The sequence below is a fragment of the Pezoporus occidentalis genome, unplaced genomic scaffold (genome assembly GCF_034315485.1).
Source record: "Pezoporus occidentalis ecotype Australia unplaced genomic scaffold, CSIRO_AGI_Poc_V1 ctg3, whole genome shotgun sequence".
In the NCBI taxonomy this organism is placed as follows: domain Eukaryota; kingdom Metazoa; phylum Chordata; class Aves; order Psittaciformes; family Psittacidae; genus Pezoporus; species Pezoporus occidentalis.
The window spans coordinates 4,736,220-4,762,676 of record NW_026914940.1 but is presented as its reverse complement, the minus strand read 5'-3'; the positions used below and the strand labels follow the sequence as shown (position 1 = coordinate 4,762,676).

Genomic DNA, 26,457 nt, shown 5'->3' with positions numbered 1-26,457 from the left:
TTTTTTTAAGATGCTACTCAAGGAACTAAAAAAGAAAAAAAAAAGGATTAAGAACCTCTGCAGAGATTTATAATCCTGGATTTATCTTAACTAGCTTTAGAAATCTATGATGAGATTAATATGGCCAATATCGATGTTTACAACCAAATGAGTCATTTACATTGTCCCCCTGGTCAGTGGACAAAAATGAGCAAGTACAAAGTGCAGTTCATATCATCCCAAGGTAGAAAGCACTACTTGTCCAAAAAGATATTTAAGTGCCCTAAATGGGTCTGTTTCTCTCTAGTAACTGTAAGGAGAAAGATATAAAAATCTGCTTCATATTCATCATACTGGGTGAATCTTACACCCCATGATTTTGATAAGTTTTACAAGAGGCCTCAAAGAATTTAGCCTTAAATCCATATCTCCAGTAAATTTTCAGACTGTGAGTAAAATGATGCAAAAAGTACCCCACTCAAGAGACATTTAGGAAATTTGCATGTCTTACAACAAGTACCTTTGCAAATTAAGTGCCTGCTTCAGTACCAGTAGTCATTTGAAAATCAAGCTAATTGCATTTAGAAAGCCAATATGTGTTCTGGGGTAGTTCTTGAGTTGTGGTGTAGCAACCATACATATTCTGCCATCTCTCAACCTCAAAGTGTGTCCAGGTGAGACACAAATCATCTATTATATCTGTCTGATAACCAAGATGCCTGAAGCATGAGTTCTGCTGCATGTTGGATTCTGTCTTGTAACTCATAAATTGCAAATAAAAAACTGTATTTTTTTCCTCTCATAGCTGGATTGAAGAACACAGTATCTTCCCACCCTATAAATTTTAGGCTATCTTGAAGGGAAATATATGTTGGGGAGCAAGATGTGAAGTGGAAAATAGGAGCTATCAAGCCTATAAGTCTGTAAAGCATAATGTATTATCGCTGTTAGTTCTTGTATAAAAGCACTATACAATGAAACTGAAGAGTGTTTTTTGCTCTGTTTCTATGTCTGCTGGCCAATGCAGTGAGCTCTCCTAACAGAATTACCTCTGCAACATAACAAACTGATAACTTCAAAACCTGTACATAGAAATACATAGACAGAAACCGGCAGATGTGAAACCATGAGCCACATTCCTTGAATTGAAAGAAACAGGTGGGAGAGCAGGAATTAGTCAGGGATGCATCTCATTTACACAAGCACTCATGCTGTCACTGCAAACATGACTAAACACAAATTACAGGGCTTCATCCTGCAAATCCAGCCAGCCAGCACTTGCACGTTGGACTTAACAAGCTTGACCAGCCAAAAAAAAAGAAAGCTTCTGCAAAACCCAGAAAAATCTATTAAATAATAGAATTGGGAAGAAAAGCAGAATCATTTTAAAGAACAAGTTGCAATTACGCAATTGGCAAGGAAGAAATATACTGCAAATTGTAAATGAGGGAGTATGTTTCAGAAACACTCATATCACCTTTCAGATTTCTCTTCTCAGTTTTTGAAAAATGTTTGCTCAAGAGAAATAAATACGCAAAAGTCTTCCCCAGATTTCATGGCAATTCAGAACTGGAAGCAACTGAGGCCAGAAATCACTGAAAGGCAAGTATTTTGAGAAATGTATCAAAACAGTTCACTTCTCATCAAATGTATCAACAATTCACCCTCTAGAAATCAGACTACATCCTATAAAAGGATTTGCATAAGCTGAGAAGACAGTCATCTTTAACAGTGTGCCAAAATAAATATGAATCAGGAAACGGGGATAAAAGTCCTCTAAAATCTCTGAACAGCCCCAGAATTTTGCTATACTAAATTAAATTGGGTATTGAAAATGCAGCACTAAAATATTCAGTGAATTTAAGTGTCTGTTCACTTACCCAACTTCAGCTGTGGTAAATCAGGAATCTCTTTCATTATGAGGGTGTAATGCATATGAAGTCCTCTTTGAGCATTCAAGAGCAGAAGACAGAGGTCTTTATGCCATTTGTATGCATGCTGCATACAGTTTTCAGATGGGACATAAAAGCTGCCCTGTGTAACAAAAGTATCAAGAAAATAAAATACAGGGATTAAAATTCATCGTCTCCATTTATCCTAGGGGCTTCCACAAAATTTTAGTTGTGGGCAAGCCTTTCATTTCTAATCAAGCAGTTGGCACCGAAGAGAGATTTTAACCAGCCCCCTACCTCCCAGCCACCTAACCATCTAGATGTGTAATCGTAGTAGTATCTCATTCAACAGACACATTTGTCCAAGCCATACCAAAACTATTAGCTCACAGCAATACTGTCACATTTAAAAAGATCCTCATCCCAAACAGTATAACACAGAAGTCCATCTCTGTCCTTCACACATGTCCCACTGTGGAGCCAATGGCTCCCAACAATGTAGAGAGTGCTGGGCAAAACAGACCCTCTCTGCTATAGCACATGGGGTGGAAAGAACTACAAAGATGGTTAGATTAGCTTTTATTTTTCCTCATATCCTCTTATCCCCTTTTGCACAGGTTGTAGCTTGATGGTATTGTCGTATGCTTTGTTATACGTATTAGTGAAAAAAATGTAGATGCATGCCCTGTCAACAAATATGAGCCACTTTGTATTCCAGAATCAGTCTCTGGATTATTGTATCTCTTGTGGGAGGAGATGTAATTGGACAGATCACAGCATGTTTAATACAAAAATTCCCCAAACAACACATTTACATTTAGAACATAAGCCGAGATTGCATTAGAGCACCATACATCAAATGTTTCAATTCTGTCATAAACCACTTCTCATATAAATTACTTGTATTTGAAATTTGCACTGCTCAGATTTAAAATAGAACTATTTATGAAGTCATCTTTTCTGCCCAGGATTTCATGGAGAGTCTCAAGTTCTTTGAATGTGGACATCTAAAATCAAGGAACTGAACTGTGGCCACTTCTTTCAATTAATTGTGAAGGAAAAATAATACAACTGACTACCTGTTCTACACTGTAGACCCATTGAATCAGGACCAAGTACAATCCTAAAAGACAAGTCAAATTTCTGTTCCTGTCCCATATCTTTGGGAGGAATATCTGCAAAAGAAAGGTGCTTCGAGTATACCACTGTATGAGGGAAGCAGCCCTGCAAAGCCACCATTCAAGGCTGCACCAAACAGGCGCAGTCCAAGCCATGCCACTCACTGAGTAAGAAGTTGTATCATTAAGCTGAAGCATTCTGATGAAACTCTATGAAATGGCAACTGACTTTGAAACCTTGTTGTTTAAAGGGAACATCCATACTAATCTGAAAAATCATCTTGTCAAGGTGTAAAGTGAGAGTTACAGAAAAAAAGATGCCAAGCTCCAAATCTCTGGTCCTTCAGTGATTTAAAGGCACTACTGTGTTTACAGGGCTGTTTCTTCTGAAACTTGTCACAGACATGCAGGATGCAGAGTAGGACATAACTGCAATTATTAAACCCACTTCAGGGACAGTTTAAGCTAATGTGAACTAAGGTTTGTGCATCCTCACCTGCAAGGACCCCAGCAGGCCAGGCATCTGTCAGATGATTTTATTATAAACTACTGCAGCTAAATCAATTTATCCATCACTGTTCAGTAAGCTTAGAAATGTCAACAAATATCTTTCTTTGAGATGGCCTGAATATTGTAAACCTTCCACATTGACTATTTCAGTTGAATCTTCTATGCAGTTATTTAGGGGGTCATCTATTTCCTAGCCTATAGCCTAAAACAAGGATTCAGACTACAATGCTAACAAATCTAGTTCAGCAACAGAGTATATGATATTCTAAGGAAAAACACTGCCATAAAGCTAGCAGTCCCAGCCACTACAGCAGTGGTTGTGACCTGTTAAACAGCTACAAATTGCTCAGCTCTCTGAGTTTCCTGTATGAAGAGCACAGAAGCTGTTTAACTTCTGGTTAAGACAAAACTCTTATTAAAAGAAAAGTTCATGTTGAAGCTGACAGCTTGCATAAAACATGATGGCTTCCCTGGCCTTGTAATACCCATTGTAAAAGTACATATTACCTTCTTTTGAAAGGATTCTCATGACCTTTTTGAGTTAATTCTTTTGGTCTACTGTTATTTTAATCTCATTAGTTTGTAGATTGACAGATTTTTCTATGAGAGCTGTAAAATATATCTGCACTGATCTCTTTCTCCAAGATCGCTTGTAACAGTAGACTGTATCTCTGGCTTTTGCCCTTTTCTACTTCTGAAGATTTGGGAAGCGAATGTCTGACAAATACTCACTTCAAGACTTACCATCTGAAGGAACTCTAATAGCAAAGATGGATGACAGCACAGAAGCTAACAGTAGTGACATGAGAGAAGAGTATGACTTCCATTGTGCCAACATCATCAGAGGCAAAATAGTTCAAGAAAGCCAGGACACAATAGAAAAAGAGGCAGCCAGGAAAACAATGCAAACAACTGCAAACAGTGTTGATAACTGGAGTCTCTGCAATGATTTACATTAAGAATATTTTTTCCTCTAATAATTGAAAGAATATCAGCTGTATAGATCCCAAATTAAAAGAAATAAAGCTGTCCCATCAGCCACAAAATGAGATTGTTTTCCAGGACCCATCTGATGAACTGAGCAGTGAGATTCCTTTTTATGTTGAGCAAGTTACCAGTAGAAATATAGCCATATTACCAAAACCTACAACTGGTGACCTCAAGAGAAGGAAAAGCTTTACCAACTTCGGAAACTGAACTAGTCCCATGAGTGCAAGATTTGAAAAGCTGGAGATAGGGAGGATGATAAGATTGTACCTTGTCTGATCTCCTATAGATAATGTTCTTTTGCTGTGGTCCACAAACCAGCAGTAAGTCATTAAACTGAATGTATTATACTGAAAGTAGAATCATAGAATCATTTAGGTTGCAAGAGACTTTTAAGTTCATCTTATTTCTAGTGAGTCTGATTTACCTCTTTCCCCCTTCAAACTTAGTTTAAATATCTTTCCATGAGCCCTGCTCATGCTCTCCTACACAAAGATCCTTTTTTTGCCTTTGAGGCAGGTGTAACCCATCTGTCACCACAGGTCTGGTGTCGTGTAGACCTACCCATGATCAGAAGCCCCAAATTCTGCCAGTGAGACAAGGCTCAGAGCCAGGAATTGATCTGCTGCAGCACAAGAGCAAAGCTCACCCTGCAGCCTGGCACCAGGTGGGAGAGTGTTCCCACCGGGGTTCTGCTTGGGTACTGCATCAGTCATAGTGGGTGCAGATCTTAGAGAGGACTTGGCCTCCTGCTGAGTAGATAGCTTTGCTCTCTGGTTGAGTTACAACACTCTTCTGTGCAAAGTGGGACTGCTTGCCTTAGTGACAGGTCTCAGACAGTGTCGGCAAGCTGCAGGTTCCTGGCAGGTCTCTTGGCTCTCCCTGAGATTTCCTTATTCCAGAAAACCTCCTGTGCACCACAATTTTTTCTGCAGATCATTTTGGCACCAGAGCTGCTCACCTCAGAAACTGAGTAAATGGAGAATACTTCATCGTTCCTTGCTTTTTGATGTTGAAACAGAGAAACTGATTTTCCTAAGTGTCATGTGAGCACCTACGTGTACACACTATGTCTGTAGGAAACATCACTTAAGATATGTTTGTAGGCTGTCATGAAGAATTATGCACATCTAACCTTAATTTCTCTGTTTCACAGTTTATTGAGGAGGGATGATATAAGGAAAAACCTAGTCAAATGCTAGATAAAAACAACTATCTAGAGTTTTGGAAATGTAAAGGCTTCAGTTCAAATAGATCATGTTCTCAAAATCTAGATAACAACATCAGGCTGTCACTGTCCCTTGTCCATCTGACATTTAAGATGTTCTACTGCTACATTTACCCATCCAAGTAAAATAGCCTACAAAATCAACAACCTCAAACAAAATAAACATTCTTGACAATATCCCTGCGGAATAAATTTAAATAAATCAGTCTTTTAAATGAATAGGTTTCCTGTGTAATGCTCATTTCAGTCAACAGATTTCTCCTATGATTAGAGTGTATTGCTTTATAAATGTACTTTTCCTTTATAACAAGAGAAAAGAAAATTACTTGAGAAAAGCAAACATGCATTAAAGAAGGTTCATGCCAATTCATTATACAAATTCAGAGAACAATTTGTGAAGATCTTTTCCAGTGTACTAAATCCATCTAATATCAAATGCCACCAACTGGATTTTACGCTTTGTAATATACAGTAAGTTGCTTGTATTTGTTTTGCATTAAAGTAATTTCACAAGCTATGTTAACTATGTGCAATGCTCAACAATAGCACTAACAGTTGGTAAATTAGATCCTTTACATTAACTCAAAACAGCATTTCACAATTCAGATTGAAATTCAAATTGCTTGTCAAGAATTTTAAGATGCTAAAAAGCTATTCCAGACTAAATAGACAAGTTTTGCAGTCTCCAGCAGTATTTCATTAGCAGATAGAACTAGCCTACCTTTCCTACTTCTGGCAAAGATCTAGACATCTGCTTCAAACAGAGGAATAAATCTCAGCATCCCAAGATGAATGCAGTTTCTGAGAGCACAGTGTCTGCTCATTTGTCTGCATGCTTGTATTGGTCACCTAATATATAAATTTTTTTATAGCTTCAAACTCACTGACAAGCAGATTCTTCATCCCTACTTTGTAGACTGTTTTCTAAGATAAGAGAATCCCTGTTATTTGGTGGTTGGAAATGAAATTAGCTTGAGTTACCACGTTACTGTTAACACTTTATTATCATATTTCAAAAAATGAAAGAGGATTAAAAGATAATTTTTTATAGTTAGGGATATGACTAAAGGATACAAGCAGAATACTCTTTCACATGTGTAGGAACACAAACGACAAAGAGAGGTATTTCTATTTCATAATTAAAGGAACAAAAAGCAAACCTGGAAGTGACCCAGGAGTGATGTCACACAGCTCATATTATGCCAGTTATCCTATGCTTGTTGTTTCACAAACATTTATACTAGCAAAGTGTTAGTTTAAAAACCCAATCAACCAACCAACCATCCAATGTTTCTCTTCCTCTTCTAATTTTGTTTTTCATTTTTCGCTGAGAAACCAATAGTAGACCCATAGATATCCCCTTTTTATGTGAAGGGCCACACATGGCTATAAATGTTGAGGGAGATATGATATATCCTTTTTAATAAAATCGATGTTGTGAAGGTAAAAAGTACAATATACAGCTTGAGCAGGGGGTGCCACTGATTGGAGAAGAGGAAATTCTTACCACATTTCTTTTTCTGAAACTGGAACATGCCAGAAATTCTCTTTGTCTTAAAGAGCTTACGATATAACTGTGCCCCAAAATAGTTCCTATGGCAGAAATGACATGAAATCCAAAGGGATAAAAGAACCCTGAGGATTCAAATTTAAGTATTTTCAATAAGAATGCCTAATAAGAAAAAAAAAACAACAAATCAAACAACAATATATATACCTATATGTATGCCTACATGAATCTATATATGTATATTTACATTTCCATCCAGCTATGGAAAAAAACCAAACCAATTCCCCTTCATTAATTCACTCATCAATAGAAAATAAATTCTAGATCCCTGTGCCAGACAGTTCAAAGATACGGAATTCCACAGTGGCCAACTTGTGGATGTCATTCTGAGGTGACATACTGTTTCTTCTTAGCCTTGTTTCCTCAGTAAACAATGCATATTCAATCATGCTGCCTGTGTGTGTGTCACTCTGCAAGTGCTCCCAGAGACTTTTCTAAATGGTGGCTGAATTTAGCCTTCTTTGAAAGACAAGGAAAAGTCCCCAAGACATTTAATGTGTAAAGGTGTGGTAAAAATGGGCACTCAAGAAAGAAAAGGGATTTAAAATATTTATCTAACAGAAAGATTGTACTCTACATGTAATAGGCAAACCTTGATTCTGTCTGGCAGAAGACCAGTACATCTCTCTGTTTATCTGACAGCAGCAGATGTATGAACACAGAACTTTCTTGAGGGATTGTTGACAACCACATAAGCCAGCTCATATATTCACATTCTTCCAATACAATGGGAAGACAACGTGCTTATGGGAGAAACAGTTAGGAAAAATTGAGAAAATGAAGTACCTTCCATCAAACAAAGTGAATCCTAGAACCAAAATTGCAAGATAAACAGATATATTGGATTAGGATGCACTTGAATATGTGTACTCTATCAACTGAAGTAATAGCCTTGCTTGTATTGATTTAATAGTCTTGTACATGATATGATGGTTTGTTATCCAAAGTTCAAAAACAAAAGAAAAATAAAATCATTATATTTTTCTTTGATTTTTATGACATTAGAATCATGGAATCACAGAATGAGGTTGGAAAAAAACCATCATGCCCAACCATTAACCTGGAACTGCAAGTCCACAACTAAACCATATCCCTAAATGCCACGTCTTTTAAATACTTCCAGGGATGATGACACGGCAGCCTGTGTCAGTGCTGTGTGGCTGTGGCAGCCTGTTCCAGCACTACACAACCCTTTCAAGGAAGAATTTTTCCCTAATATCCAGTTTAAACCTCCTCTGGCATAACCTGAGGGCATTTCCTTTTGTTGTATCACTTGTTACTTGGGAGAAGAGACAGACACCCACTGTCAGATACTTCCATGGTTTCTAACATCTAGAACCCTTACGTCTTTGATGCCATGTGTACCTCTGTCCCCTACCTCCCCTGAGACTGCAGACCGAAGGACCTTGCTAGTCCCTCAAACGTTGGTGTGTTGCCCTCAGGCTTATCTCTAGCAAGCCTGATTTCATCCCTTTCCTCTTCAAATCTAGTTCAAAGCTCTTTCAATGAAGCTGCTAACTCTTCCTCAAAGATCCTTTTTGCCTTTGAGACAGGCATATTCTGTCTGTCGCCAGCAGACCTGGTATTGTGTAGACCAACCTCTGATCAAAACCCCCAAAACTCTGCTGGAGACACCAGGCTCAGTCTCCTCTTGTTATTTCCCTTATCATTCCCTGCAACTGGAGGGGAGGAGAGCACTACTAGTTCTTCTACTAGCTACACTAAATAAAAGTGTCAATAAAGGACAACATTTGCAAAGAGATTGACAATATATGGAAATATTTATGCTTTGCCTTTCACTAAATCTGTTATGTAAGAAAATGTAGGTTGGCATTTCATAAATATAGGATACAATTTGCCATTTATATTGGCTCTTACATTTAGTTGTTTTGTCAGAACCACAGGGATGATAATGCAGTAGAAGAAATATTTGAGTTTGGAGTCAGATTTAGTGATAATTTTCACTTTTACAAAATTAACAGGAAGAAAGGTTTTGAGACCCTTGAAAAACAGAAACCATCAGGCTTGAAAAAGAGCCATCCTCTCAATAAGTAGAAGATAACTATCCTGGTAGCTCTTATGGTTGTGTCTCATGGTTTCAATAATGTAAGCTACTGTTGAAAAGACAAACTGTAGGTTTTTTAGTTTCAAGTGGCTGAGAAAGGAAGAGTGGCCAAGAAAGTATTTGACAGGAAAATTTCCACCTAAAAATACCATTCTAGTGAAATGATAATGCATCACAGGTCACATGAATTTCCATAAAAATTCTTCTAGCAGAAAAATCGGGGACATTTCACAGTTTTATTATTTCTATTCAACACAAATGAAGCTAAATTCTGAAATCTCCTCAGCTTGTCTGAAGTCTATTTTTCATATCATATCGAAAGCTGAGCCTAGTGTCTGAAGGTCAAGTTATATCCTATGCATCATCACAAGTGTCTACAATCATAATGGCTCCTCATGTAAATGCACATGGGTATTCTATAGAAATATTCAAAAATTCTGATGATGATAAATAAGAAGGAGGAAACTACCATTTCCTCCACTTAATCTATAGGGTAATACATCACCATAGAGAAAATTAAAGCCATAAAAACATTTCTCTAGCAGTAAATTAATCACTGGGGAAGATGTCTTATGGAAGTTAGAGCAGGTGTCTGACAGGAGGCCTACTTTTTCCAAGATGAGCACTGAAACCATCTGGCACAAGAAAAGTCATATGTTTTTGTTTCCCTCTGTTGGATGTATATATGAAAACGATACATACTAGTCCATATCTTCATCTTGTTATTATTAAGGATCTGTGTAGGGAATAGTCACAAATCACACTTATCCAATACTGAATAAATATTTTATATGGGAAAAAAAAACAGTATTTGATTTTCAAACTGCTTGGAAATAATTGTTTATGCTAAAAAGAGGTCAGCTTAGACACATAGATAAACATATGCATATATAGATGGCTTTTATGAGTAATTTATTTTTAATATTTATAAATACAGATACACACAGATGGTGTAAATTCTGACCTCCTAAGTGATATAACACAGTGAAGACATCAAAAAGGGCCTTAGTACATTGTCCTTTCTGATTAGAGTCCATGCTGCTTACTCACAGATAAGGAAAGCAAATCCCCTCCTGTTGCTGTGATCAAACAAGGACCCCTCAGCTGAAGAGCTGACTTGTATTACACATCACTGCAGGCAGCAGGCATAAAAACAGTCAGGTCTTAAAAGGACACTTATTAACATTTTCTCTCCCACCTCTTTGTATACAGTTACACACATAGAAGGAGATCTTATTCATTCTGCTATTAGAATTGGTATTCAGGGCAATAGAAAATACCAAAAATGTTTGATTCAACCTTTATATACATAGCAACAGGGAGGGATATGTTCAGGTCCTGCTCTAGTTGGGGTGTAGATGGCTTTATGCTATGTAATCATGCAGGTTAGCAGCTGCTGGGGCAATTTTTCTCTTTCCACTAATGCTGTATACTGTTTGACACAAAATACATGAATGAATGAATGAATAAGTAAATAAATAAATATATGCTTCCCAGGATCTTAAAGCATCCTAATAGTTTTGGTTTATAAAAGTTTGCAATTAAATACATAGGTGGCAATGATCAAAGCTCTAACACGTGTCCCAGTTTGCTCACATAGGAATGGTGAGATTAGTACCTAGGAAAACTTTAGCATGCAAACATGTCCAGCTCAGCTTGTCACCCTGGCACATTATAACACAGAGAGAGAAAGAAACAGGCATTTTTGAAGCACAGTTCATACTCTCTGCTTCTAATGTTGATGTTACAGTATGTTATTCCATTGAAATTCTTCTTGCTTTCCACAGACTTTACATGAAAGAAAATTAAACTAGAAGACTGGATGCAGACAATTCAGAGATGGGCAGAGAAGTTTCACCCCAGCCCTTACTAAAAAAAGCCAGAAAGTAATTCATACAGTTTTGAACTCTCTTTTCCTAATGAATTGTGATATTTTCAGGCTTAGAGGTAACAGCTTCTAATTTAATTTACTTCTGTAAATCTCCAGCTTTTAGAGGAAGAATCAGGATTTTAATTGGGGGGGTTATATCTGTGTTAGCCTGGAATTATTGAAATACCAATGGCAATAAAAACAACACACAAGGATTAACAGGCTCTTCTTTTATACAGTGATTGTCATATAGAAAAGCTAAAGAGCATTGTAAATAAGTCAGTACCATTTTCTGTGGTTTATATTTGGGAAAGCTAATGCTCAGAAAGGTCATCTGAGCCACTCTTTGCAGGTGCAGGCAGAGGGAGAGAATTGTGGAAATGGAATAGATATCTTGTTCTCTCAGACCGTACGAATGCTTCAGAGATAATGATTCAGATAATTCACCCAGAGGTAACTGCTGGATCCAAGATGATTACAAGCAGTCCCAGAGCGAGTATTTATCTGTGTCTAGAGTGAGCTTGGAAATCCTCTAACTTAGAGAAAAAGGGGGAACTAGAGGGACCTGAGACGCAAGAAGTGGTGTGAAGGGAAGTGAAGATCCCATCTTGTGTTGTCCTCATAGTGCTCCCTGCAGGCCATGGCTGATACAAGAGACAATTGAAGATACTTTACAGCATGTGGCCTGACTGGGACCTGACAAATGAATTAGTTAAAACCAGTTCTCTTGCAGATGCCATTTCTGTCATAGTGTTTGGTGCAATATGCTATAAACACAGTGAACTTCTATCGTACTGCATGCATCAAACTACTCGGTTCAGCGTTATTTTCTGGGTCTGTTGCACAGACCTAGTGCAAATGGTCACTTTAAAATACTCTTTATTTAATAAAAGCAGTAGCAAGGATCACAGCTTCATATTTAGAAGTGCCAAGCTCTATTAAATACTGCCAGTCACAGAGAGAAAGTGACTTCAGGCTTGGGTCTCCGTTTATGTATGACTAGAGCTACAGGAATAATTGATTTTACAGTTCAGTGTCCAAACAGGGGAAAAAAGAAAGTATTAGGACAGCTTAGAAAGAAATTATTTCCTTGTTCAGAGTGAATTGAAAACCCTTTTTTTTTAAAAAAAAAAGACATTGGCAATAATGATTACAAGTTATCTCTTATTGTGGTTTCACATTTCAAAGACTAGTGAGTTAAGCACAAAAACAGACCTTGCACACCCTCTTAATAGGTTAAAGACACAAATTAAAACATACCTTAAACTCATCTGCACATTTGGAAGCTAGAGAAATTGCCATGTGCTGAATCATGTAACATAGTACAGGATGCCACAGCAGTTTTTTAAGCTGAGGAGCAGTAAACAGTAGGATTCAGAGGATGTTTGTATAGAAAATATATTCCAACCTACTTTAATACATGGGTGACATGGTTTAGTGTGAGGTATCCCTGTCCACAGCAGGGGGGTTGGAACTTGATGATCCTTTCCAACCCTAACTATTCTATGATTCTACTCCTATTTCACAGTTTCCTGGTGGTGGACTGAACTCAGGCACTGAACTCAGGACTGTCTCTGGCCGCAGTGTTTGGGCTTTCCTGCTTGTTAGGAATATGCATTACCAATGGGCATATAAGAGGAGAACTAGGCTGACATTGCATTCTCTGCACGTCATTCAGTTTTGAGAAATAACCCAAGTCACACTTCACTTGTCTCAGTTCTACTTCATTTGGGCTTCTGAAATTTGGTTCCTTTCTTGCCCTTCCAAAATGTTCACAGAAATTGTGTTAAAATTCATTATCACAGTGGTAAGACATTTGCCGAGTCCTATTTTCAAGATGGAGTGTTATCACTGGAATCAGAGGAAAAGGGTCCTGACTGATAACCTGCTACATAAGCACGGGCTCAACTCAGCAGTATCATTAAAGAAACCTACCTATAGCAACCAAGCTTGCTTTGTTCACACAGCAGATCATGACAATGAAGACATAGCTTTGCCTTAGTGTAATTTCCCAACAAGCTGTGCTTGAGCTGTGTGAAGACCCTGAGACAGCAGCACACGAAGCTGCTATTTTAAGTCTAAAAAGCCCAACCACTTTGCAACCTGTTACTGTCTTAAAATAAAATTATACTCAGCTATATGTCCATATATGGAGGAAGAATGACTACAGACATGAGAGAACCAACTTGTCATAAGATAAAGAATGGGCTTCTAGTGTTACTACAGCTTGAAAATATTGTTTATTTTGAAGACCATATTCCAAATCTGAAGGTTGAGTAAAATTTATCAATATGAATTGCTGGTACTTTTGACAGCGGTTGTACACAAATCAAGCCCAATTTATACACAACAGCAACCTGAGAAATGTACTTGAATTGAGAGGTGAGCTCATTAGAGCAGCCTATTGACTGCTATAAGCATTACCTGTGCGCTGAGCAGAGGCAAAGAGCCTTCTGCTAGCAAGTGGGGAATTTGGTGACAAAGTGAACATTGATCCTGATCTATGGGGAAGAAGAAGGAGAAATTTACTGAAGGCATAAGACTGGAGTCTTAATTTAGAAGATTTGTAATAAGAAATGGGAGGAGATGGGTTGCTGGTTACTCCAAGAAGTAGTATTCAGTTTCTGTATCTCTTCTTTCAGGACTGGTGTAAGACTTGCAAGTAAAAATAGAATTTGCTTCTCAGATACCATTGAGATGGACATGTTTGATATTTGTGCAAAAGAAAAGATTCAAAAGTAAGGACAGGAATCTTCCTGTGTGATGAAAGGAATGTATAAAGAACCAGGCAGGAAAAAAGAGCAGAAAAGATACTAGAGATTATCAAAAGACAAGTCCCACTTAGATGAGGTGATGAATTTCCTCATTTCTAGTTCACATTTTGGAGAAAAGACCTTTAAGAGTTTGATACTGCCACAAGAAAAATCTAAGGACCATTGCTCAAACATCGTGCAATATATAATAAGAGATTTTGCCTTTTCGTGGGGAACCTAGAATAAAAAGAAGCTGGACAAAACCCAACCAAACAAAAAAGACAAAAGAGGATCTCTTTGCATTGCAGTATTTGTCTATATTTCCTATCAATCTAACAGCCTCAGCCTTTGCTTTAGTCAAAACACATTGGTATTAGCTGTAGGGAACACATCTCTACTGACTTGCAACATGACATAGAGACATCAAGAAACCAAGATGGCTTGCGAATTATTTTAATAGAAGTTTAGGAACTACACCTTTTACTTTTCAGACTACTTCTGCATGAGGCCAACCTTTGAATCCTGTCATTCTACTTCCACTGGCCTGGCTTCTGAAATGACTTTTTTTTATAGCTTCCCAGTGGGTCATTTTAGTTCTTGATCACACAGAGTCTCGTAGGAAAGAAGAGATAGGCACCAACATGCCCACCCAAATATATTTTTTTGAGAGCTTGGCCCAGCATTCAGTGTGGCGATCTCTATCACCAGAGCAGTTGCTGCATGCTGGTTTATTAGTTTTGTCTTTAAAAATGAAGGTAAAAGTTAGAACAATCATAACATTATTTCCAATGCCTTCCTCAGCTTGTTAAATTTAAACATTAGCAACATTTCCAAACAATGGCTAAAGAGGAAATATTTAGCTGTCTTTTGGCAGTGACAAATTGCTTCAACCTTTACAGGTTCATTTTTTTAAGCAGTTTGACATTTCGTTACTAAGGCAGGTTTTTAATTTTATTGTTTCTTTCAGTCTGTTACACAGCCACAGTGTTACCAAGTAGGTTCCTATGAGTCATAAGCAGGTGGGAAGAAATCATGTCTCTATTGATAGCACTATTATTTTTAATTATTATTTCCAAATGTTCTTGCATATCCCCCTCTTTTCACTTGGTTCATGATTGACTTCTCACTTTTCCCCAAAAATGTGAGCAAAATACACTGATTTGCCAAACTCAATCAAAGCTGAAGTCCAGCAAGTCTTGTTTTGCAACCAATCATAGTTAAGTATCAAATACTCACTGAGGAGACACAGATAAACAAAGAAAAGAAAAGCTAACCTAAGCCCCGACAACTTCAGCAATTGCATGACTTAAGGAAAGATTGACTAAATATTGGTTTATACCACAGCCATCGCAGTTCCCATCCTTCCTGAACAAGGATTATAGGAATCATCAATGCTGTCGGTTTGTGCAGTTCTGGCAAATCCAACAAACTTCACAGTAGCACCTTCCGGCAATGTGTTACATCAGCTACCTTATGGTGTATAGAAATGGAGAAAAAACAGCCCTTTTACTGGTTCTACATATGCTATTTTTCAGGTTGCATGAATTTTGTCTGTTACTGTATTGTGAAAAATAATCAAGTGAAGATCTCTTGCGAGATTCTACTTGAAGGCTTCTTGTAAAATCAAATAAGGCAAATAAATATCCATTCTCTTAGAAATGTTTCAAAACCTGGTGGGATTTTTTCTGTAGCATTATTTTGTTTCAACAAGTCACACCCCAAAATAATCATTTCTAACCCTGGTTACAGGCACATTCCTTCTTGCCATCAGTCTGCAGAAGAAATGCTCTGCTTTAGCCGAGGTGTGATAATGTTGGTCTTTTCTTTGATGTGGGGGGGATGTGATTTCTATGCCTTCTTCTGGAAAGAAACTGCTCAATGTTTAATGCTGCCATTATGCTGCCTTCCTGAAGTCTTCACATATGACACTCTCAGGCAACAGATCATTTATAGCTCTTTGACATGCATGCAAACATACATCAAGTTGCAAAGCCAATTATAAACCAATGTACAGTCTTTTTCATCACTTCAGAAATCCACAATTTCTTTTTTTAACACTGAAACAGAAGTAATGGCTAATCAGAAACTTTCCTGGATATGTTACTTTAAGACACCTATATTAATTTGCTGTAATTTACTGCAACAAAATGAGGAACTTTTCAATAGCTGGAGCTGTATAAATTTGCATAAGTATTACTTTTTCAAGGTTCATTTTCCTAGCCCAGTTGATACCTCTTGTACTATGCATAATGCATAATACATATATCAGCCCTTAAGTAATTTACACCCAAAGACAATCAAATTCCATGAGCCATGAGGAGTTTACCATTTATTCTGCAGGCCATCATTTTACGGTTTTAAATAAAATACTTCTAATGAGTTCAGTAGAGGAGAAAGAGGGTTTGACTGACAGCTCCGGCGTTTGCTTAGAAAAGAAACACAATACATAGAGCAGAAACAGTGCTTTACCACTGCCTGGAACATAACTTTACCCTGCCCTGGAAACCACTCTGCCCTGCTCAGGCTTTTGCCGTCGTATCTCATCAGCCAACTCTATAAACCAGTGCCAGGTAGGTATAATTCCAACAGAGACATTACAGATTGTTTCAAGACCTAATAAAAAACTGTGAGATGACAATGACATTTGGGGTGGGTCATCAAAGAGCAGACTTCAACTGACTTTATGGCTTTATGGAGAGAGTTAGAGAACATCTTGGAAGACCTTATTGCAGCCTTTCAATACTTAAAAGGGGCTTATAAGAAAGATGGGGACAGACTCTTTAATAGGGCCTGTAGCAATAGGAGAAAGAGTAATGGCTTTAAACTGAAAGAGGGAAGATTTAGACTAGATATAAAGAATAAATTCTTCACTGGGAGGGTGCTGAAACACTGAAACAGAGGCTGTAGTTGCCCTATAACCAGCAACATTCAAGGTTGTGTTGGATGGGGCTTTGAGCAACCCAATCTAGTTGAAGATGTCCATGTTCATTGCAGGTGGGTTTGACTAGATGACTTTTAAAGGTCCCTTCCAACACAAACCATTCTATGAATCTATAAACATGACAAACAGGAAAATGATGAGAAAAGACTGTTGGCCTTAATTGACTTATCAGAAACCAGAGGCTACAGATGAATGATGCTGCAGGTACTTCATACCTCATGACACACTCAGCTGTCCTGGGATAATAGAGTGACTGAGTGCACAGACAGGGTCAATACACTGGACAATATTCAAACACCATCCTATAAAGCTGGGAGCAGCAGAGGTAAATACTGGTGTAAAACCAGACTGACTGGAAGCTTAATTTCTCAAAGTTCACAACAGTCAAAGAAGTAATGTAAGTAAGGTCATATTCACCTGATTGTATCTAGCTTAGGCTAAATTAATCTTTCAACCCAGATTCTCACCCAAATACTCATGTGTAACTGCCTGAATACTCACACACTGTCTGGATTTTGGAAAGATCTTCCTTGAAGAATTACCTAACTGTGCTCGCAATTACTTTTCTTTTTCCAATCATCAAAACACTCCAGTGCAGACTTTGAACATGTGATTTAATCAAAAAAACTCCAGGAAAAATTATTCTTCTACAGAAGATCTAAAATTATTCTTATCTTGCCATGAAGCTTCAAAAAATGCGTTATGTATGTCAGCTAAACTTTAATGTCTGGCAATACTTTTGAGAATCATAACACACTTACCCATCTCTATTCTCTTAGCCAAATCTTTTCTGTTTGTCAGACTACTGAAACTTGTCTGATCCTCAGAGAAGCCATGAGATCATTGGAGCAGTCACTTACACACAAGGTGATGTCAGAGGGAATATGCTTCCATGGAAAGAAGTGTTCCTCCTAAGCACTGCCCAAAAAAAATCATACTAGCTGAGAAACTGATTCTTGGGTTATTATGACCAGTGTGATGATTTTGAACAGAAATACAGGCTTTTACTGTCACTTGAACATGTGTTTCCACAAAACAAGACAAACTGGTTGGAAAAATAGGGAATTTCTTTTCTCACTCCTCAGTCCCCGAGCTGTTGTCTGGGACACCTGCCAATAGCAAAGGGGTAGCTTCCAGATGTTGGATCTTAACTGTGCTGTTGTTGGCATCTGTGGTCCTATTGGAAAGGCTGTCAGCTTGGAAGCCATGAGAGTTGATTAGGTCTCCTTTCAAGAACTCTCTCATCATCAGTCATTGGGAATTATTGCCTAGTGGTCCTTAGGGCATTTGAAAATAATTGAAAATAATTTTTCAACAAAGTACCACTGGAAAAAAATACTGAGAAGAATGAAAAACTGAATCATAGAGCACTCTGTCAAAAGGCAGAAAGCAGCCAAATCCACTTCCTAAAGCGCAGAGTATAAAGTCTGTTCCTGCTGCCCCTGCACTCCATTTCACAGATGAAAGAAAGAAACATCTGTCCCATGCCCCCTCCTATAAGCTTCCTAAAAAATCAATGCTCAAATCTGTAGAAAGGGAAAACTAAATGAAAAGATGTTGGTCAAACGGATGACTGTACAACAGTGGATTTCAGTCCCAAATTGAGAAAAGTTAATGGGGTTTCAAATAATTTTGTCAGTATATAACTGTAATAGTAGCTGTGAAAGAGAAATAAGTTCTCCATGCTAATTCTTCCTTTTACCACTCCTTTCACAACTACTTTAAGTTAGCTATGAAAAAATTTCTTTTCAGTTAAACAAGTCCAGACTTGATTGACTTTTTCACAGTAGAGTGCAGAGAAACAGGAAGATTGCAAAGAGTATGCAGCAGTCTGATTCTTTGTAATAGAGAAGCATTGCAGGAAAATAGCAAAAAAAAAAGTAGTAGGAAAAGTGAAACTTCCTATGCAAATTCTATTGATTTTCAAAAGGAGACAATTATCAATTGAATATTAGCAATTCCTGAGGACTTCCTCCTGAAGGACTCCATCAACATCCTGCATGGAGTGTCACAAGAATTTCCAGATTATTCCATGACATTTTCATTGAACACCCATAGTGAAAAGATTGCAAAGCTTTTACAACATCATGTTTTAGACATAATCCCAAATTAATCTCTGTTTTGAACTCTATCATAATGCAGAACGCTGCCTTGCTGTACTCAGCATATGACAGATCAAAAAATAAGAGCCTCAGGAAAGAAAAACGACAGTGATTAAAGAAACTAGTTATTGTCCCATTATTAGTTACTATGTTTTCTACTACAGCTAGGAAATCATTTAGTTCTTTCCTAAGATCAGCCATTTATCTTCAGGAAACTGAAGATTAAAGACTTCATCAGTAATTATCACAAATGGTGCCCTGAACACTGATTAAAGATACTTGTCATTACACCTTATAAAGAACAATATATCAGCTCTCTTACTATTTCACCGTAATTTTGTGTTGGACGTCTGCTGGAGTCCAATCACAACTAATCATCGTTTGCTAAAGCAAGACACTGAAAGAGTCCTGTTCCTAAATAATACATACCAGTTATATACATACTGTACTTCTAAATTGGTAAAATCAAAATCTTCATTATGCCTTAAGTTTGTAAAACTCATTGTTAGTGAAACATCCCTCTTGGCACACAGTTAAGAAGAAAAAAGAATAAAAAAAACACTTGACAACTTCATAGCCCTGTAGACACATCAGGTCCCTTTTTTCCTAGTAGAAGAGAACTTTGGTTAGTTTCAAAGGAAAAAAGAAATGAAAATACATATTAAAAGGAAATAGTGGTGTTTTAGTCTTTTACAAATTTTTAGTTCTTTTGCAGAATTAACAATGGATTTAAGTCAGAAAGATGGCTGCTGTGTCTATAAATAAAAGAAGAAAAAGATACTATTAAACTCTGCCTTAAGGTTCCTGTCTGAAGAGAAATTAAGTTTACAGCTACGTATTCATCTTCTCCCAGCTAAACTGGGATTTCAGGCTAAAAATCCCACAATGGATCCTACATGAGCTATTCTCTGATACAAAATCTTCCATTTTCAAGAGCTGAAAAAGTGAACTATTGTGGCCAAAGAGCCATAACTATAGAGCAGAAAAGAAGACTAAACCACAAATAAGTCCTATGTGACACAAAAATGTAGGTTCGAATAACATTTTGTTGTTAGGCTGAAACAGCCTTGGTTTTTAATATGTTGCTGAAAAGATGAAAATATTAACAAACTAATAAACTGTGATAAGAACTCTCAGCATCAATGCAATTTTATTTGAATGACACTCCTAGCCGTTGTATGAAGCCAGACACACACTTCATGTCTTTTGGGGTAGCTACATCAATGCTTCATGGAATAAGAACACTTCTTACCAAACACCAGTGTCTTAATAATGGGAAGTCATATGATTAATCAATCTCATTACTTAAAAGTCAATTTATCTGCAGTGCAACTGCTATCCAAATGAAAATAAGATTACTGTGTGTATAGTTTATTAATAAACCCCAGTATGTCATTGACTCAACTTGATTATGACACAGCAGGCATGTGATGCACAATATTACAAAGACATTAAACCAGCCTGACAATAGTGGATATAGAAGAGTTTTAGGTACAGAGTAAGGCATAAATCTCTTGAAGTATAAGCAACCGTTCAATTTTTAGTTCTGCAAGGAACATTTTCTTTTTACTTTATTGCAGATGTAGGTTCTGTAGATATTTTTAATGTCCAGCTCTTACTGTTGCTGAGATAATCTGAATGCATGAGTCAGTGTGATGTTCAGATCCAGACCTTGTAACCTCCAGAACAACCCCTTGAACTTTCTCACAGGGAAAAACAACTTAGCAGACCCTAAGGGGAATTCAGATGCCCCTGAGGGAAGCCAGTCACACACAGCTCATGAGTCTGCAGTAGATACAACCCTATTTTGGACATATCTAGTGTGTTACATATTTTCTGTGAGTATAGGTTATGGGCTGAAGAGAGCTTGAGAAAGTACTAGCACATTTTCTTATTTTGTAGATTGTTCTTTAATGGGTTTTCAACCCCAAAAGCATCTTCCTTCATATTTATCTGACAACGAAAAATTCTTATTTCAGTAAGAATAACTGCTTTCTCAATTGTACTTGAAAGCAAAAGCATAGTCTAGATAGAAACTAGTAGAAAAGGAGGGGAGGAGGAATGGAGAAGGGGAAGATCCCTGTTTGCTGAGTACATGACAGGGAAGAGAGTGGAGGACTTAACAAAAAATCACCAAGATTTAAATAGGATTAATTATTATAACTACTCTATTAAGCCAAGGAATATGGAAACTGTCAGAGGTGTTCAGAAGTCGTTTGGAAAATGCACATGTACAGTCCAAAGCCCCTGGCATTTAATTAGTCTCTGCGCTAAGAAGTGTGAAAGTGTAGAACAAGGAGCCTTCAGGATCTATCGTTAAGCAGTGGCACCTCAGCAGCTCAAACACACAGCAGATTAACTCCTAAGCTAGTGGCAAGGGGAGCTGATGACTGATACAGCCTTTCTTTAGAAATGAAGGCAGTCACCTGCGTTTTCAGTAAGAAAACAGCAAATGAACTACGCAAACTAGATGAGAACTGACGCAGTCAATCTACGGGCCTAAAAAGAAAATTCACTCTCTGATGGACCATGTTTATGAAGAAGAAAAAGGTAAAATAAGATGCATGACCTAGAGATGATATGTCAAGAATCCTCTACTTCGTATTCAACAGATGGCTTGAAAATATGATTTACTACTAGTAACATCAGATTTCAGTGCAATTCTGGCTTTGCTGGGGGCTTGGTTCTACTGTAAATCCAGCCACCACTGTACTAAAGCTGTATGTTAAAATCTTGTCTGAACCATGTGTGGCAGGTTGACCTTGTCTGGCTGCCAGTTTCCCACTGAGCCACTCTATCACTTCCCTTTCTCTACAGGACAAAGGGAGAAAAATACAACAAAACCCTCACGAGTCAAGATAAGGACAGGGAGATCACTTACTAATTACTGTAATGGCCAAAACAGGCTCTACATGGGGGAATTAATTTAATTTATTACTAATTAAACTGAGTAGAATGAGAAATAAGAAAAATCTAAAACCTCTTCCTTTAGGGCACAACCACCTGATCTGGCATAGGGTCCTACATGGACTGCAGTGGGACAACCTGTGTCATAGAATCATAGAATAGTTAGGGTTGGAAAGGACCTTAAGATCTCATCTACTTCCAACACCCTTGCCATGGGCAGGGGCAGGCTGCAGGGGACCCTGGTGTCTGTGGAGTTTTTTCTGTTATATTTTCTCACTTTTCTGTCTCTCAGCTACTGCACATTGCTTTTTACCCTTTCTTAAATATATTATCAAAGAGGTGTTTCCAGCGTTGCTGGTGGGCTCAGCCTTGGCCAGTAATAGGTCCATTATGGAGCCAGCTGGAACTGGCTCTGTCTAACATGGAGGCACAGAAAACCCCACTGTTCCAATCTCCGTCAGCTACAAAAACTATGCCACATAAAACAAACACACCATGACACGAGTCCATCTATTGAGCGTGATGACACTAGAAAGGGCAAAGTTTACTTTTATGAGCCAGTCTGCTTCTTGGCTTTGTAGAATTTATGCCACTTCCATGAAATTGATGAAATTGGATCAACTGCATTTAGTAAAAGCCTCAGAAAAAGTAAACCACTAATTCACTGGGGTTGTAACATGCATCTCCTAGATTTGAAGAAGAAGATGCAATAAGAATGATTTAGAATTCTTATGAGTCAGAGGCTTCTACTCAAATGGAAATATTCTGGAAAAATAATCTAGCAGCAATAATGGGGAAAAAAAGAGGTCTTTTTGGTTTACTCTCAATAGGGAAACCTCAAATAAAGAAAATCTCAATTGTTTGCAGCATTATAGAGAACTGAATAATCAGATTCAGTTCCCTAGAAAAGACATCAGACAGAACACACTTGCCCAGGAGATGTATCTGAAGAGCTTAAGCCTGGGGATTTCTCAGATCAAGGAAAATACAGAAATATACATGGAAAGTAGAAAGACCCAAACTCAGCTTTGCAGAGATGAAAAAAACCACAGTAGGATAGACTAACATTAACCATTTCACACCATTTTACAATATAAAAAAGAACTAACCAAAGTCTCTTTAAAAACAGTTTTCCTACATCCTCCTGCCCAGTGAAGCTTTGTCTGCCTTGGATGACAAGATACATTAATTGTTCTTGCCTAGATTTAGCCAGTTGCATCAAATTAAAGTAGCTTATAAATAAACAAATAAACAGAAAGTGTGGCATATCTTCAGGTGAGGGATTCGGCAGTTATTTATTTGGAAACAGCGTAGGCAAGGTCCAATGCAATATATATACAAAGTGAGTAGAGTCCTCTGCAGTTTTCATCTAATGAAATGGGTAGGACCCATTCTCATGCCCACTGACGCTGATTGCAAAATTCCCCAAACCTGGACATGTCCATAGTCCAATTGAAGTTATATTTTACAAACACATTCAAACGACTTGGAACAGAATATATACATTTGTAAAGGGGAGTGGAGTTGACCCAGGGGAAAGCATTGCAGCACTGTAAAAAATATTATTATTCTTCCTTCAGTTCCTTATGGCTTGATAAAAACTCCACATAAACCGCTATTCACTTGGACTCACTTGGAGATGGGTTCACTCCAAGAGCAGTTCCTTTTCTAGTTGTGCATTATTATTTTTTCTGTTAAACCAAGAACAATAATCTTTGCTCATTACCATACATCAGGGACAGCATATGCAAAAAGCCATCACAGTCTATTAAATTAAAAGTCTCAGATCAAAACCAGATGTCATGACTTATAGAGACCCCTGAAGCTAAGCAAATGTACATCTCACCATGTGGAGGTGGAGTGTGTAGCATTCTATTTATAATTGTTTGGGGTGTGATGTTCTGATGACCTGCAGGGTAGCAGAGTGCTAAAGCCAGCTTATGATAGAGTGCTTTCATCTGGGTATTTAGTAGGTCACTGGCTGGGATCATAGAACCATAGAATGGTTTGGGTTCGAAAGGACCTTAAGATCACCCAGTTCCAAACCCCTGCCATGGGCAGGGATGCCTCACACTAAACCATGTCACCCAAGGCTCTGTCCAATTTCGCCTTAAATGCTTTTAAGGATGGAGCATTCACCACTTCTTTGGGTAACTTGTTCCAGTATCTCACCACCCTCACAGTAAAGAACTTCTTCCTAATATCCAACCTAAATCTCCCCTATTTAATTTTAAAGCCATTGCCCCTTGTCCTATTGCTACAGTCCCTGATAGAGAATCCCTCTCTGGCATCCTTGTAGGCTGCTATGAGGTCTCCACGCAGCTTCTCTCATACTTATTGTATTGGGCCTGGCTGAGTTGGAGTTGATTTTCCCCACACCAGCCCTCACAGTGCTGTGCTTTGTATTCATAGCTAGGAAGGTGTTGATAACACACCAGTGTTTTGGCTACTGCTGCGCAATGTCTGCACAGTATCAAGGCTGGCTTTCCAATATTCCCCCCTCACCAGTGATCTGGGCGTGGGCAAGATAATGGGAGGGGACATAGTCAGAACAGCTGACCCAAACTGACCAAAGGGATATTTCATGCCATGTAATGTCTGCTGTGCAATAGAAGTTAAGAAAAAGGCATTCATTCCTACAACGCTTGTCTTCCAGAGTAACCACTAAGTGTATTGAATCTTTGCTTCCTGGGAAGTGGTTGGATATCACCTTCTGGTGGGAAGTAGAGAGCAAAACTTTTGTTTTCCCTTTCTTCTGCATGCAGCCTTTGTTTTTGCTTTATTAAACTGCCATTGTCTTGACCTACAAGTTTTTGTTATCTTATTTTCTCTGCCCCTGTTGTGCTGGGGAAGCGAATGATGGAGCAGCCTCTTGGGCACCTGGCATTCAGACAAGGTCAAGCCACAACAACTATGCTGTCATTAAAAAAAAGGCAAAAAAACCCCAAACCTTATCATCAAGCTTCTATTGAATAATTATCAGAAGAGATAGGTAGAAAATAGAGTTTTCTCTGTTTTTCAGCTAATGAAAATATTTGAGAAGGAAATAACGTTTCCTAATCACATTAGACCAAGATTTTTCCATGGAGGGTAAAAGGAAAAATGGGAGTGGAGAATTAGCTGTTCTATTTATCTTCTTACAATAGAGATTTGTGCAGAGGATAATGAAAATTAGGAACCACTCTACAAAGATGCCTCTCTCTTGTGTGATGTACGGATATTACTTTATGAACACTCGAATCCGTTATTTCAATTTATGTGATGTGACTGTCTAACAGAGATGCAGAGGTTGAGGTCAGTTTGTTTGCCAAAAAGCATACAATGACCCAATGGTTCAGATAGCAGCTTCAGGCCAAACATTCTCTCAGCCTGAGTTAATTCCCTGGTAGTTCTTCTACACTAGCCTCTCTAGGCTAGGATATTTTTAACATTCATACAGAACAGAGCAGCTTTGACAGGAAAGGTTGAGGGAAGCTGAGGGCAACATGTTAATCAGAACCCTTGAATTGGGATTTCCTAACAAGTTAATGATTCCAGAATTCTGGGTTGAGTTTCCTAGACCTGAGGAAACATTTCTGACAAAAGAAACACTTCAAAGCTAGGACTTAACCCCCCCCCAGCCGCCAACCAACCAAAACACTCTCCAAATCCCCCCAAAACCTACAAACCCCCAATTAATCATTGTTTTCCAAAAAAACAACTTTGTACTAAAAATTGCACAAGTTCTCTGTTTCAGCTGCAGTAAGTAATAAGACCTGCCTTGAGTAAGGCAATGTATGTAACACCCCATCATAAGCACACACAGTACTCTATACTCCAAACACAAACCTTCACAACATCCTTAAGAATTATTTAAGTCCTGTGGCCATTGAACATAAGACCTGAAAGCAAGGATTTTTTACTGAATAAGGAATTTCACCTTACAGCAGATATCTAGCCCGGTGACTCCTGCTGTAAAAGTGCCATTGGCAATCAGGGTTATATCCATACATCTTGCCTTTTCTGAAATGGTTCATAAAGGTGAGGGCTGAACCCAGGAACTGTATATCTAATTGCCAGGTGGTTCATGCAGAAATGTTTGGAGGGTTCTTCCTCCAACAAAATCACTCTATTATCAATATGAACCAGGGCCTGTTCTTCATGGATAATGTTGACAATGTGAATATAGAAATAGAAGACAATGTGAAATAGAAGTAATACAGGAATCCTCCTTACCTCTGAAGAAGCGGGTTTGCAGTAGCCAGCTCCAAACACTAGATTTTCTAATGACATACTGGACTGGTCTGGTCCTGCGTCCAGGTTGCCTTTACCAAGCCATGAGCCTTTCCCTGGACGAGCAAAACTAAAAGAAGAAAAATTAAAAAGAAAAATAAGAGCAGTATTGTTAAAGAAGATTAACTATTGCCCCTTTCTTGGCATTCGGTCCAGTGGTTTGAGCATTATCATTCACTCAGTCCTTTCCCTGCTGCCTTACAGATCTTTTTCCAGCATAATTTCTCAACATTACTTTTCCATCTATGCACATAGATAATAGT

General features: G+C 38.1%; 1 protein-coding gene across 2 annotated transcripts in view; it reads right to left on the bottom strand.

Annotated features, from left to right (window-relative positions):
• The window catches only part of FAM135B (family with sequence similarity 135 member B), a 192,723-nt gene that overhangs the window by 25,683 nt on the left and 140,583 nt on the right, over nt 1-26,457 (bottom strand). For both annotated transcript variants that reach the window (XR_009966306.1, XM_062626976.1), the window contains exons 7-8: nt 26,138-26,264; nt 1,860-2,013 (exon numbers count right to left, since the gene is read on the bottom strand). Coding sequence is in view for 1 of the 2 variants with exons in the window: in XM_062626976.1 (XP_062482960.1) it covers nt 1,860-2,013; nt 26,138-26,264 (281 nt within the window). In the remaining variant the exon portion in view is untranslated. The remainder of the gene's footprint in view (nt 1-1,859; nt 2,014-26,137; nt 26,265-26,457) is intronic.